Source organism: Diachasma alloeum, unplaced genomic scaffold (assembly GCF_001412515.2).
Source record: "Diachasma alloeum isolate Michigan unplaced genomic scaffold, Dall2.0 Dall_scaffold_00636, whole genome shotgun sequence".
NCBI classification, from domain to species: domain Eukaryota; kingdom Metazoa; phylum Arthropoda; class Insecta; order Hymenoptera; family Braconidae; genus Diachasma; species Diachasma alloeum.
The window spans coordinates 85,299-99,979 of record NW_021680768.1 but is presented as its reverse complement, the minus strand read 5'-3'; the positions used below and the strand labels follow the sequence as shown (position 1 = coordinate 99,979).

At 42.4% G+C, this 14,681-nt stretch overlaps 2 protein-coding genes across 2 annotated transcripts in view; one reads left to right on the top strand and one right to left on the bottom strand.

The window, feature by feature from the left end:
* The first annotated feature begins 265 nt into the window (after window positions 1-265).
* On the top strand, window positions 266-1,870 carry LOC107043824. The gene has a single exon (XM_015265477.1). It carries the CDS (start codon window positions 266-268, stop codon window positions 1,868-1,870), a length of 1,605 nt encoding a protein of 534 aa, XP_015120963.1.
* An 8,502-nt stretch (window positions 1,871-10,372) lies between these two features.
* LOC107043823 (GPI ethanolamine phosphate transferase 1) overlaps window positions 10,373-14,681 on the bottom strand; it is a 32,690-nt gene continuing 28,381 nt past the window's right edge. The window contains exons 3-5 of the mRNA XM_029126525.1: window positions 12,969-13,431; window positions 12,421-12,757; window positions 10,373-12,289 (exon numbers count right to left, since the gene is read on the bottom strand). Coding sequence (XP_028982358.1) covers window positions 11,476-12,289; window positions 12,421-12,757; window positions 12,969-13,431 — 1,614 coding nt within the window. The 3' untranslated portion in view covers window positions 10,373-11,475. The remainder of the gene's footprint in view (window positions 12,290-12,420; window positions 12,758-12,968; window positions 13,432-14,681) is intronic.

The following is a 14,681-nucleotide window of genomic DNA, read 5'->3' as shown; positions in this document are numbered from 1 at the left end:
GTTTCGCTATATTCAGCTTCATAGATTGACCTTTAAATATGCCAAGTATATCCATTTAATTTAATTTATACGTCGATCTTTTAAAAGGGGGAGAGACATGGGCACTTGGATTTTCAAGCGTATGGGAGGAGACAAGCACTGATTTCTTTCCAATTTCAAAAGTTAGGGACACATTCGGAGCTGGACCTGTCAACTTCTTTCGATCTTCAACAATATCCTGACTGAAGAAATAGTGCCCCAGAGCTGGGCTGAGGTTGTACTAACAATGATCTTTAGAAAGGGTGATAAAGAAAATCCAGAGAACTACAGGGGCATCGCCCTTGTGAACACATCCACTAAGCTATTCACAGAAATCATGAGGAGGAGACTGGAACCCTGGGTTGAGGCAAACAGACTTTTACCGGAATCGCAGCATGGCTGCTGGAGGGGACGGAGCTGCACTGACGCCATATTTTGTTTGCTCTCGGCTAACCATCTTCAGCTAAGACTCCCCAGAAGAGAAGTACACGCTGTATTTGTAGATTTCGGTCGTGCACTCGATAGTATCCCGCACGAAAAACTTTGGTTGAAACTCAGAGACGTTGGTGTCAGCTCCAAGGTAATCAACATCTTACGATCACTCTATTCCCAGGCGAGTGTTAGAGTACGTAGTGGAGGGCTTCTTTCAGAGGCTTTCCAAGTCACCGAAGGTATCCTCCAGGGGGAGACCCTCAGTCCACTTCTCTTCCTCCTGTATTGTTCTGATTTTGAAAACTCCTTTCGGGAGAGAGGTCACATTGGACTCAATGTTGAGGGCTACACGGATATTCTGATGCAACTCTTCGCGGATGACACAGTGCTCCTGACAGATACCCATATCAGGTTACGAGCAATCCTGGACACGCTCAGTGAATATTGCTCTATAAAAGGGCTCTCAGTTAACACGATGAAAACAAAAATCCTGACTTTCAAAGCTGCAGGTCGCCACAAACAAATTAATCCTCGCTTTACCATGTTCAGAGGCACTGCTTTGGAAGTGGTTTCCTCCTATACCTACCTTGGAGTGCTTTTATCGAGCTCAGCTAGATCTAACATACCTATTCAAGCAGCTATTGGCAGAGCCAGAACAGCCTCTTTCAACACACTAAATCTCCTTTATAAATCGAAGTGTGACAAGTGGGACTCCTTCAGGAGATTGTTTGAGAGTCTGGTGACCTCGACACTCTTCTATGCCATACCAGCGTGGGGCATTGGTAGTCTGGTTGAAATCGAGGTAATTCAGACCGAATTTCTCAAACATCTCCCAAGGTTACCCAGGAACATGCCCAATTGGGCAGTTCGTTTGGAAGCTGGGGTCATCAAACTAGCCTCTAAGGCCATGCGTTTAATCTGGAATTGGTTTATCGGAGTCCTGATGATGGATGCAACTCGTCACCCCAGAATCTGTATGCTGCGACTTATTGAGCTCTCCAGGAATATTGACGAGACCTCGGCCTACAACTGGGTGTCCTCCTTCAGAGCATCCCTGCGGTCAGTGGATGCTGAAGACCTTGTGGATTCTCTGAACCCAACAGTGTGGATCGATCGCACGGACGAGGTCTTCACAAGATACGAGATGCTTCTCCTTCAAGAGGACTTCGCTAGCTACGAAAACTCAACGTCTTCCCAGCTGACACTACCCAGATCCCTGAGGGACACCCCTGCCTTCTATCTTCGCCTACGCCTTCCCATGGCCCTCAAACGGTTCATTGCTCAATTGAGACTGGCCAACAACTTGTTCTGCACCTTTACCTTCAAAAATGGTTCCTCAAAAATTTTTCCCCCCAACTTTGCCCCTACTGTACATCCCTCCAGATCTCTAACTACGAATCGATCACACATATCCTCCTAAAATGCCCCCTCTATTCCCCCCTCAGGGATCATCATTTGGCCCATTATCTGAAGAACTTCGAAACCGCTGGCCTGGTTGAAGAAAAATAGATGGTGGCAGTTCTTCTCTATAGCACTGACGCAAGATGTCTCAAGGCAGTTTTTTATTTCGCCCAACAAAGTTTCTCACAACGTGAAAGGACTACTTATATATGATTTTCCACTAACGTTGCTAATTTCTGTCTCTGCTTTCTTTCTTATTTTTACTTGGTTTCAGTCAGAGGTCTATATTTTTTACTACCTTGGAGGATATTCAGAGATGCGAGATGGACCCACCACCGAAGTAGAATTTTCTCGTCTTTTTTTTCTTTTTCAATGGGTCTGGGAGCCTGACGCCGGGAAAGCTTTTTGTACCACTGATACCTGTTGTTTTCATTTATTCTACTCATGTTTCACTATTAGTACTATTCCTAAGGTCACATTATATTTATGCATGTTATAATCTTCAAGTCTCCAATTTTTATTTTTATTCTTGCGTAATATTCTCAGTCTGCCGCCGCCAAAACAATTTGATTTATGTATCCATTTTATCTATTCATGATTTGGTTTTCTTTTTATGATGTTCATGTAAAATTATTTTTGTAAACCCCCCATGCTATTGGAGCAACTTGGGCCTCCAGTTGAGCATTACAATAAATAAAAATAAATAAAAATAATTGAGAAGAGCTATAATTTATGTTAGTCATTTATTTGATAGCTATACACCGTGCATGAGGGACAATTATATTTTTTGAAATTAACCACGAAGCTGTAACTGCGGGAATTGCCACTACCGGATAATTCAATTTAGGGAATTTCTCAGGGTGTAAGGGTCAAACCATTATATTTAAAAATGTTTTTCGAGTCCTAACAAGGTTATCTTTAGATTCGCCTAAATTGAATCTTTCGCTATATTCAGCTTCATAGATTGACCTTTAAATATGTCGAGTATATTCATTTAATTTAATTTAAACGTCGATCTTTTAAAAGGGGGAGAGACATGGGTACTTGGATTTTTAAGCGTATGGGAGGAGGTAAGCACTGATTTCTTTCCAATTTCAAAAGGTAGGGACATATTTTTGATTTCCTTACCCTAAAGAAGGAAGTTATTGTAATTACCCCGAAAATCAGAAGTGGCATTTTCATGATTTGTCGACGTTTCATAACCCCTAAAATCATACTGATATTTTTGAAAACATGTTAGTGTGTGTATGTGTATTTTTTTTTGGTTTGTTGGGAGAATGCATTTATGCATCGCCACTTGGAGGAGGGAATCGGTAATTTCTTCCTTCGAATGGGGTATGTCGGACCCAGATCACAATGACCAATACCGACTAAACTCCAGTCAGACCTATTCAGTCACCTTTTTTAATCCTCGCGGTACCACCGTTGTAATGTGACATACCTTTGCCCTTCTTCCCCTAAATCTAGTTAACTCAGAATAAAAGGAATAATGGGTGCCAGATAATTTTTAGCCGAAATTACCAAACCGCAAGTACGCGAATTTCGAGTCCAAATGCTCAGAAAATTCCTAAACGACAAACCAAAAACGAACAGAACTAGATATTTGGGGAAAGGTCACGGTCCACGGGTCGCTCAGTATGCTAGGTTGTGGAGAGAGGGGTGGATTTCAGGTGGAAACGGGTTATTGGGAGGTCAGAAAACCAGAAATGATCAAAAAGCCACATTATCCTTACATGTTCCACTATTGAAATTTTCAAAAATAAATAATTTACATATTTTTACATAGTCTCCAAGAGAAATGAAAATTTTCCATAACAAGCATCACTCTTCTAACGAAAACCAAAGAAATACTAATAAATCCGATTTGAAATCATAATAACAAAATAATATAATTCCAAGTGCTTCGATTATAAGGCTAAAGTGATCCAATTCCTCAGGTTTTATCGAAAACACGAGGACAATAGCGACAATACAAAAGTATTCATTAATCCCGAAATGCTCGAGAATTCCGAGAACTGGGGGAAAGGTATGCGAATACCCGTGAGAGTGAGAGAGAGGAGAACATTCTCCAGGGCGAAACCCACCACGTGAGCGCGGAGATAAAAATTCACCTGAATTGAACTCGCCAATCTCAAAATTGGCTGAGTGAAAACGAAAAAAATTAACGCCACTCAATGTGGGAAAGCTCTGAGGAGTCTCTCTCGAAAATTTATAATTTTCGGATCCTTAGTTACCGCTCTAGACTATTAACTAGTCAGAGGGAGTTTCACACGGCGGGAAGCGAGCGGGATACATACGCTAGCTGCCCAACCGATAGAAAGAATCGGGCAATCTCCGTGTAAACCGGGATCATTTCACCGAGCATAAAACTTAATAATTCCGGGGAATCGCATGAAACAGCACTTAAAATACCACAGGAAAACTCACTTTCGTCTTCTTCCTTAAATTCCCCATTTTTCTTCCCATCTTGAAAGCTCCAGGGGATGTTTTGAAGCCTCCAAACGAAATCTCTACAGCGTGGCGAGTAAATCCCTCAACACTGATACCCGTTTTGGCACTGTGCACTCTATTCACTCGCAGTCAAAGCGGAACTGAACTGTGGGGGTCAGTGTCGCGACCCAGTAACTAAGCGAGCCAGCCTAACCACCCAGAGTGGGGGAATTTTTGCATGCGCTACCCTACCAAATCCCATAATTAATCAAATTTTTAATAAAGTAAAGTAATAATATGACCATCTCTCAACATTCTAACTTTTTCCCGAACAGCTGATCGTTCAGACGATTATTCTAGGTTCTTGGCGCCTCCCACGGATCGGTTCTCCGGGATTCACGGGATTAAAAGAAACTAAATCCAAAGATACAATTTTTCTTTATTTTGTCCAATTTGTCTAAACTCCCATAATCCTCGAACAGCCTGGCAATTCGTTGGAAACAAGGGCTGTACTTGCTCCACACGACCTTCCACCGAAATTCCAAAACCTACACAATTAATGCCCGTGAAGTCCGACTTAATAGGGAGCGCTAATATTTCAATTAGACCTAATTGATTTCCCGTGAGATTAACAGTAGGGCAAACCCCATAAGAATTACCGGGTGACTCTAAAATATCGGCCCTTCTTCGCGATAATTTTATGGGCCCTCAAAAGCAACAATCGAACCGTTCAATTAATCAGAACTCTTCCCAATTATTTAAAAAAAAATGCAATAGTCATCTAAATTTATATAAATTCACCGCACCGAAGTGGGGAACCCTGAAAAAATCCAAAAATCTCCACTGAAGTGGGAAAACCTTAAAAATCCAAAAATCTGCACCGGAATGGGAAGAACAAAAAACTCTCTTTCTCACTCGAATTTTTGCCGACGATTCACCGGATTATGCCGCGGGAGTGGGTTGTTCATCAGGTCGTAATGGTGTTCCTAACGAACATCCCCACATGTTCATTACATCGTTAAGTATTACTTCACGAGGGAGGTCTCAGCTATTTGCTCGTCCACATTGTATTCCTCTAGTATATGTCGCCCTGTCCCGCTGAGACGTTGGGTGTGGAGAGTAGGTTTCAATAGATTCCTCGTTCATTCTGCAGCTTTGCGCTTGCGCTCTTCACTTCTGAGCTCCTTCATGACTTCTGCCGCGAAATTGCTCGTTGCGTCCAAGGCTGCCTGCGATGACAGCATTGCTTCTACGAAGTTTTCTCGCAAGACCTTCCTTCCAAGGGCAGACTCCCAAGTACTCCGGATCTCGTTAAAGCGAGGGCATATAAAGAATACGTGCTCTGCGTCTTCAACTACTTTTATGCAGATGGGGCACTTCGGAGAATCTTCATGTTTAAATTTATGAAGATACTCCCGGAAGCACCCGTGTCCTGAAAGCATTTGGGTCAAGTAATAATTGATCTCTCCATGTTTTCAACTTACCCAGACATCCCCCTATGTCATCAGACGATGGGTCCACCTCCCCTTAGTAAAGGTGTCCCAGTTCAACTGCAATCGGCACATGCTGTTCCGTCTCTCTTCTGCCGTAAGTTCTTAAGTGCTCAGTGTTTCTCATCTCCTCCGCTGGTAGAGGGATCTTTGTTCCTCAGTCAGTACCTCTATCGGTGACATTCCTGCGATGACACACACTGCGTCCTCAGACACCGTACGATATGCGCTCGCAACGCTAAGGGTATTCAGTCACTAAACTGGTGCGATCTTTCAGCATGTTTCTTACAACTTCAGTTCATCAGCCCAGACGATAATACCGTATGTAAGCACTGACGTGACTACCGATGACAGCAGCACTCGCCTTCTTTGCTTGGGACCTCCCATGTTNCCGTTCAATTAATCAGAACTCTTCCCAATTATTTAAAAAAAAATGCAATAGTCATCTAAATTTATATAAATTCACCGCACCGAAGTGGGGAACCCTGAAAAAATCCAAAAATCTCCACTGAAGTGGGAAAACCTTAAAAATCCAAAAATCTGCACCGGAATGGGAAGAACAAAAAACTCTCTTTCTCACTCGAATTTTTGCCGACGATTCACCGGATTATGCCGCGGGAGTGGGTTGTTCATCAGGTCGTAATGGTGTTCCTAACGAACATCCCCACATGTTCATTACATCGTTAAGTATTACTTCACGAGGGAGGTCTCAGCTATTTGCTCGTCCACATTGTATTCCTCTAGTATATGTCGCCCTGTCCCGCTGAGACGTTGGGTGTGGAGAGTAGGTTTCAATAGATTCCTCGTTCATTCTGCAGCTTTGCGCTTGCGCTCTTCACTTCTGAGCTCCTTCATGACTTCTGCCGCGAAATTGCTCGTTGCGTCCAAGGCTGCCTGCGATGACAGCATTGCTTCTACGAAGTTTTCTCGCAAGACCTTCCTTCCAAGGGCAGACTCCCAAGTACTCCGGATCTCGTTAAAGCGAGGGCATATAAAGAATACGTGCTCTGCGTCTTCAACTACTTTTATGCAGATGGGGCACTTCGGAGAATCTTCATGTTTAAATTTATGAAGATACTCCCGGAAGCACCCGTGTCCTGAAAGCATTTGGGTCAAGTAATAATTGATCTCTCCATGTTTTCAACTTACCCAGACATCCCCCTATGTCATCAGACGATGGGTCCACCTCCCCTTAGTAAAGGTGTCCCAGTTCAACTGCAATCGGCACATGCTGTTCCGTCTCTCTTCTGCCGTAAGTTCTTAAGTGCTCAGTGTTTCTCATCTCCTCCGCTGGTAGAGGGATCTTTGTTCCTCAGTCAGTACCTCTATCGGTGACATTCCTGCGATGACACACACTGCGTCCTCAGACACCGTACGATATGCGCTCGCAACGCTAAGGGTATTCAGTCACTAAACTGGTGCGATCTTTCAGCATGTTTCTTACAACTTCAGTTCATCAGCCCAGACGATAATACCGTATGTAAGCACTGACGTGACTACCGATGACAGCAGCACTCGCCTTCTTTGCTTGGGACCTCCCATGTTGGGTATGAGGCGCGATGAGGTGTCTCTAACTCCTGATGCCTTGGCATCGACGTGCTCCGTTTGCTGCTTGGAATTGAGTCGAGCATCGATCATCACTCCCAGATATCAGATGAACGACTGGGAAGTAATTTCGCAGGACCCGACTTGCAGCATAATTGTCTCAGTTTGCTTTCCGCTGGTGACCAGCACAGCCTCTATTTTATGTTCTGCCAAATCGAAACCTACTGTGTCCATCCACTGACGAATCCTCAAAGGTAATATCGAAGATGAAGTTAATCTCCTTCAGGTATTTTCCTACGATGACTACAGCCACGTCATCTTCAAATGCCACGAGTTTAGAACCCCGTGGCAATGTCAGTTTCAGCACCTCACCATAGATGATTTTCCATAAGAAGGGCCCCAATGCTAAGCTTTGAGGTACACCTCCAGTGACTCTGTACTCCTTGGGACCACACTCCGTGTTAAGGACCGTACTTAAGGACCCTTCCGGTGAAATAGCTATCGATCATCCGCCGTAAGTATCCCGGTACGTTGAATTTCGTGAGAGCCTCCATGATATAGTCCCACCTGGCCGAGTTGAAGGCATTCTTGATGTCTAGTGTCGCCACTAAGCAATACTTCTTCGTGTCGTTTAGCCATCGTGTACCTGAAATCGTTTCTCTAGTAGTGTCGACGAGAAGGTTGATGGCATCTACGGTGGATCGACCTTTCCGAAAAGCATATTGATTGTCGGCTAATAGCGGTTCGCCTGCTATTTCTATTCTTCGATGGACGATACGCTCAAGAATCTTGCCAGCAGTATCGAGCATGCAGATGGGATGATATTACGAGGGTTCGCCCGGTGGTTCCTTCCCTTTTGAGAGCAGTACTAGTCACGCTCTACTGCTTCCACATGGTAAGAAAGGTGCCCTCCCTAAGGCACTCATTGTATACGTCCAAGAACCGCTCCGACATCATATGGATAGCTGGCTTCAACGCGACATTGGGAATCCCATCGAGGCCATGGGCCTTGGTGTAATCCACTCTGTTACAAGACTCCATCAATTCCTCTTTAGTGATTGGTGGGATCAACACCTCCCCTCCTTATCCAGCAGTACGGTAAAGTTCTGGCTGTTGCGGCATCGTTACGATTTTCTTCATGAGCCTAGGGTACCTTGGCGACGGGATAGGTTGACTTTTGAGGCGCCTTATCACTCCCTTGTATGGTCTACCCCATCATCGTCCACCTCCGCAACGAGGTCGCTCCAGGATTGCTTCTCGCTGTATTTGAGGGCTGTGCTGAGCTTCCGGCGTGCCTTCTTGCATCTAATCACCAACTCCTCGGAGGTTGGTTTTTTACGACCATGCTAAGATAATCTCCTGGCTGCGTTACACTCCTTCCGTAGGACAGCGATGGCGTCATTCCGCAAATACTCCGGTAGAGGCCGGTTTATTGTCCGCTTTCTCGTCATGGTGGCATCGCAAGCTTTGGTCCCTCTTTCCATGATGCTGCGTGCCTTCTCTGTGGCATTGTTACCACTGACCGGGCGATCGTCTAGCGCTACTGAATAAGAGCTATGATCGAATGTGCTGACTCTCCAGCCAATACAGTTGGTCTTGTTAAGCGTTAATCCGATTCTCTAGTCCGTACAGGTCTCCCATAATATGCCCCGATTGTCACTTGTAGTGTAAATATCAGTTACTCTCCATAAGCAGATTCTCTTTGCAAGAGTGCTGCTCACGAAAGTGAGGTCCACGATTGAGCTCGCCTCTCCCCTAATGAAGGTCGGTTTATTGCCGCTGTGTAACAAGACTACGTCCAGCGACGACATGGCTTCCAGTACAGTTTATCCCTTGATGTCTCCTTACTACTCCAGTCGACTGCCCAGGCGTTGAAGTCTCCGGCTATTCCTATGGGGAAGTGCTGTTTCACACCCCCAGTCAGTCTATCCAGGAAGTCTGTGAACTCATAGCATAGCAGCTGTAGAAGTGAATTCCATCAACTTTCGCCTTCACAAAACCATTCTGTATACTACTACTGGTAGTACTCTGGAACGGCCGATTCCCACAAGCCCAGATTACAGCCTTCCTCCTGGCATCAGTAATCCAGGATTGAGTACCAAGTTGTCGATATGGCTCCGAGATCATGGCAAGGTCAAGCTTTAGCTCCCGCATCGTTTCGGTAAGCAGATCGTGCACAGCCTCACAATAGTTGAGGTTGAGTTGGAGTATCTTCATACTCGTTAATTTCTGACTTTCTGGAGTGCCTCGTTGAAGACTGGACAGCTGCTGCTACCAGCGATGTGGGCACAATTCTTCGTGTTGCCTTTTTCAATGGACAAGACACATCGAGCGTCCTTTTTGTAGACAGCAGCTTTGTGACCTTTTTCTCCGCATTTAGTATAGAGACTGGACCGATCCACTTCGCTCTTGCATTTAGTGGCGAGATGCCCATAGTGCCAGCAATGGAAGCACTTGATTGGTCTCTCCACTGCTCCACTTATCCGGCAGTTGACCCAGCCAATCCTGATCTTGTCTTGTTCGCCTAATACGTTCTTTATCACTGACGCTGCCAGTGTGACCGAAGCAGTGTGCGTACCACCATAGGCCTTACGCAGCGACTTGACGGCGTCCAGCGTGATTTCATACACTTCTCCAGCTGCTTTCGGCAGAGCTGCTAAGATTTCCTCTTTTGTCATCATTTTATCGAGATCTCAGATTTCGATGTCTTCTTGCAGCCCCTTGTTGATGACTTCAGCGTCATCCCCAAGGAGATTAGCAATGGCTTTTTGTAAACCATGGTCGCTAACTATGTTCTCGCTCGACCGCCAGTGCTGCTACATTCACTGCCATGCTTGAAATGTGCGCATAGCGGTAAGCACCAACAGTGCAACAGCGCGCTCGGTTTAGCCCAGCGGCACTGCTCTATCGTGTGACGGATAAAGGCTGGTGGCCGAGCGCGAGTGATCAAAGGTTAAGATAAAGTCTGGCGGATAAATATTCAGGAAGGATATTTTTCTGGATTGAGATTTTAGGTGTTTGCGTTAGCATGAAACAATTTTGAAATTCCACAAGAATATGTTTATTCAGAATCCACCAAAAATTTTTGTAATTTGAACATAGTTATAAAAGTGCCCATCTCGCATTCACTAGATGAATTCGTGCAAAGTTACACGAAAAATCGTTGAATCAGAGAGCCTATCTTCACATCAAATGCACTTTATTAAGTTGGATAAATATGCAGAAAGACTCCACCATACATTTTTCGATAAATATGATACTAATCACTATTCTGACAAGGGGAATGCAGGTTTTACAGCTGAAAGGAATGTCGGAAAACGATATGAGACCAAAAACAAATAGATGTTTACAGTCTTCAAGTCTATTCCTTGGGTTTGAATTCGAAACATGTTCGACACATGTCGCCGTAGTTTGCGAAGGAATAACAGGATTTAACAGAGGATCTATTCAACGGTAAACATGCGTCTTTCCGAAATTCATAAATTTTGAAACGGAGCCATTTCCGTGGATATTTATGTGAGTACTTATTTAAATGTTCAATAGACTTCACTAATAGATTTGAAACACTCTTCACAGAGCTGACATGACATTATTCACCCAACGTCACCGCCGCCCCCCCCTCCCCATCCGCGGATTCCGACTGATACGTCCGATAGTATAACCAATTTTCATATTTTAATGAATTTAGCCGTATGGAGAGCAGCGGAGGTGTATTGAGTCACCATTGCCGGGGTTATCAGTTGGCGTTTTTGCATCATCTCATCTGTATGTTGTCCCATGTCTTTTTATGTACCAACATGGGTTGTCTTCGGGATCAGACATCCCCACGGCCACGTCGTTAGCCCTGGGTAACGCAGAGAGCAGTGAGGTAAGTGACACTTCATAGTCCATAACACCCATGGTATTCGTTTCCGACAAATAATATTTCACAGTTATTGTTCCAACAATGATTATAAGTAATTTACCAACTTGCAGAAAAATTGCGAGTGGTCGAGTCTTTATGCATATTTTCTAATGAAAAATCGAGTAAAAATGGATACTGAATGGATAAAACGTAAATCATTGAATCACATCCTGTCAATGTTTTTATAACTATAAACCACAAAAGGCCACCTAAAACTACGGGAGTGGTTCTTTAGCATGAATCATTCTCATTCTTCTAAATCAAATGATCTTTCTCAGTTTGAACTTTCCATCCCCTAGTAATCCTAAATAACATTAATGGACTTGAGATATAATAAAGAACCATAAAAAGGCAAGGTAAAGTGATAGAAATGGTGTATCGACTGATAGTAGTTCCAATATCGAGCCAACTTCCTTGAGAACTCACATTATACATCAGAGGTAGTGATAAACAATCACCCAAGAGTAGTACAGCCAAAAATGTAGATGAGGAGGTGACAACACGACTGGCGCATCCTATAAGTATCAAAGGAATGCCTATTTTGAGAAGAATTAAAGTAGTCATCGTGAAAGGTGAAAACATCGTAATAAAGTGTCGAGTCCACATGGGATCAAATGAGCTAATGCTGGCCATGTTTCCCGTTCCAAAAAATGATAATAGAATGTAGAGCATGAAGTAAACAGCTGTTATCACATCGACAAGATCCAGACTCCTTTTCCTAGGTTTCATAATCCCCAATTGTTCCTCTCCATTTTTCATTGTTTTTAGTAGTGAGATCAAGTGAATGCCAAGAAGGCAGAAGACTTGAGGCTCGTAGGAAGCTGACAAGAGCGCCAAGGGGCAGAGAAGACCGAAGATCACTCCTGTCAATTTGAGCTCTTCCGGTTCTGCTGGGTAAAGGAGAATGGACAGGGGACTTGACAACAGAATGACCCAGGAAGCTCCCGTCCTACCATCGACCACTCCGCTCATTATGAACCCTGTTAGGAAAACCCTGATCAGCTCGAGAGCTACAAGACCTTTGGATGGTTTGGGAAGAAACAGCGGAGTTATGATGAACGGAGCAAATCTGGAACAAATGAATAATAACTGATAAGTTTGTCTGATTAAATAAAAAGAAGTTGGACAATATGATTGACAGAAAAAATTTCATTTAACTTCATATTTTTCACTCAATGATGATATTTCTTCATAACTTACATCATAATTAAATTAGTATGAGGCTTGGGTACTGGCAGAAGTGGATACATGGCCAGGATCACAGCACTAGGGAGGAGAAATCTATGAGGATTTTTCATCAGTTTCTTTTGCATTAGGGCTGTGACGATCATAGCTATACTGAAGAAGCGTTTATCAATCACCCCAACTGATATACTCATTATCAACAATATCGTGCTTCCAATTGCGATTTTCGAATGAAAACTTTTACTCGTTTTGAACTGAACCGAGATAGTTACAGCTTTTCGAAGGGCCAAAAAAACGGAAAAAAATGCGATGATCCCATAACCAAGGACTCTCCAATCACCTCTCCCTGAAACTAGGAAGATAATAATAGATAATTTAAATCAAAGAATAAAAAAAATATAATTTGAAATCAATTCAGAAGAAAAATTTATTATATCTGTCTTTTTCCGAATCTTAAGTGATCGATCAAGGTTAAAACAATTGCTGATTGAAGGAATTTCTGGAATTTAATCAACTTGACAAAAATGAGTTGAATATATTGATGAGTTAAAAATGCACTTTACCTTTATGTTCAATTACGATCAAAATCACAACAATACAAAATATCGCATTAACCACCGTAAGATACAAAATGCCATTATTTAAAGCACCGAGTGTCTGACGCTGACTGCCAATCAGCTTCAAAATCATGAGTGCAATCCATCCGATCCATAATAGTGTCAAATAAAATATGAGTTGATTTCTTTGCAGCCGTCGGTAGTAATTGAGTGTCTCCTTACTCTTTATCATCACAGAGTCAGCCTCACTGAGTGCTTCGATTATTTTGTTTTCTCGCCGTAAAGTCTCTATATGATGAACAGATGCGATCAGCTCCTGTTCGCGTCTTTGAGAAAGACTTGGTGTGTCTCCTGTCGTGAGGACTCTGGTAGCTCTTATTTGGATTATTAGTTGCTTAATATTGTTCAATACTGCGATTAGGCCGAATTCCTCATTGGATTTCTTCAAGAAAAATCTTGGCAATAATCCCTGCGAAGAAGTTACAGGTTCATTAATTAATTGGTGAAACAAACGAAACGTTTCCTCGTAAATTCTTTTATCGTTCGTAATTCCTGAAGTGAAATAAGCGAATGTAGTGCCTCAAATTTGATACTTTCGGTGAATATGAGGTATTCCATGCCAAATGAGTCAACGGCTGACCCTCACCCTCTTCAAAATTGATGGCGATTTTTTCTACGATTGGGGGGCTTGAAAAGCTATCTTTCAATTTTTTAAAGATTTTTGTGACAGCCCAGTTCAGAGATATTTTTTTTTCAAATTGTTCGTTTTTTTTACAATAACTCGAGTTCTACTCATCCGATTTCGATTTATTAGGAATCAAAATTTTCCTTTTTTCACCACTCATAAGAATGTTTTTTGTCCAAATTTTTTCCAATCTCTAGATGCTCGAAATAACGAATTTTCGAGAAAAAAAAGTTGAAAAACTTGAATTTGGCTCATTACGTCACGGTTGATTATTAAAAATATTGAGCCATCATACATGTTGGGTTTCGTCATAGATCTATCTCATTTTTAATTTTTTATTCTCAAAATTTCGCGAATTCGGTCAAAATAGCCCAAAATGTCATTGGTTGACTTTGATTGTAAACAGTATGAAGTAAATTTAAATATATACCTATTTAAATATATAATACCTATATATTACATATTTTTCCGACATATAATTAAAGTCGTTTTAAGGTATTTTCACCAAATTTTCGCAATTTTAAAAAGAAAAAATTTAAAAATATAGATCCTGGATGGAACCCAACATGTATGACGGCTCAAAATTTTCGTTTACATTATAAGAATTACTGAAAAAAAATTAAAATAATCAACCGTGAAGTAATTGGCAAAATGCAAGTTTTTCAACTTTTTTTTCGGAAATTCGTTATTTCGAGCATCTAAAAATTGGAATTTTTTTTTTAAAAAACATTCTCATAGGTGGTAAAAAATGGAAAATTTTGTCCCCTAATAAATGGAAATCGGATGAGTAGAACTCGAGTTATTGTAAAAAAACGGAACAATTTGAAAAAAAATCATGTTTCCGAACTGGGCTGTCACAAAAATCTGAGAAAATTTGAGAAATAGTTTTTTAAGCCCCCTAATCGTAGAAAAAATCACCATCAATTTTCAAGAGGGTGAGGGTTAGCCATTGACTCATTTGGCATGGAATACCTCATATGCATTAAAGTACCAGATGGAGGATTTTTCGTGCCCCCCCCCCACCCCCCCTCTTT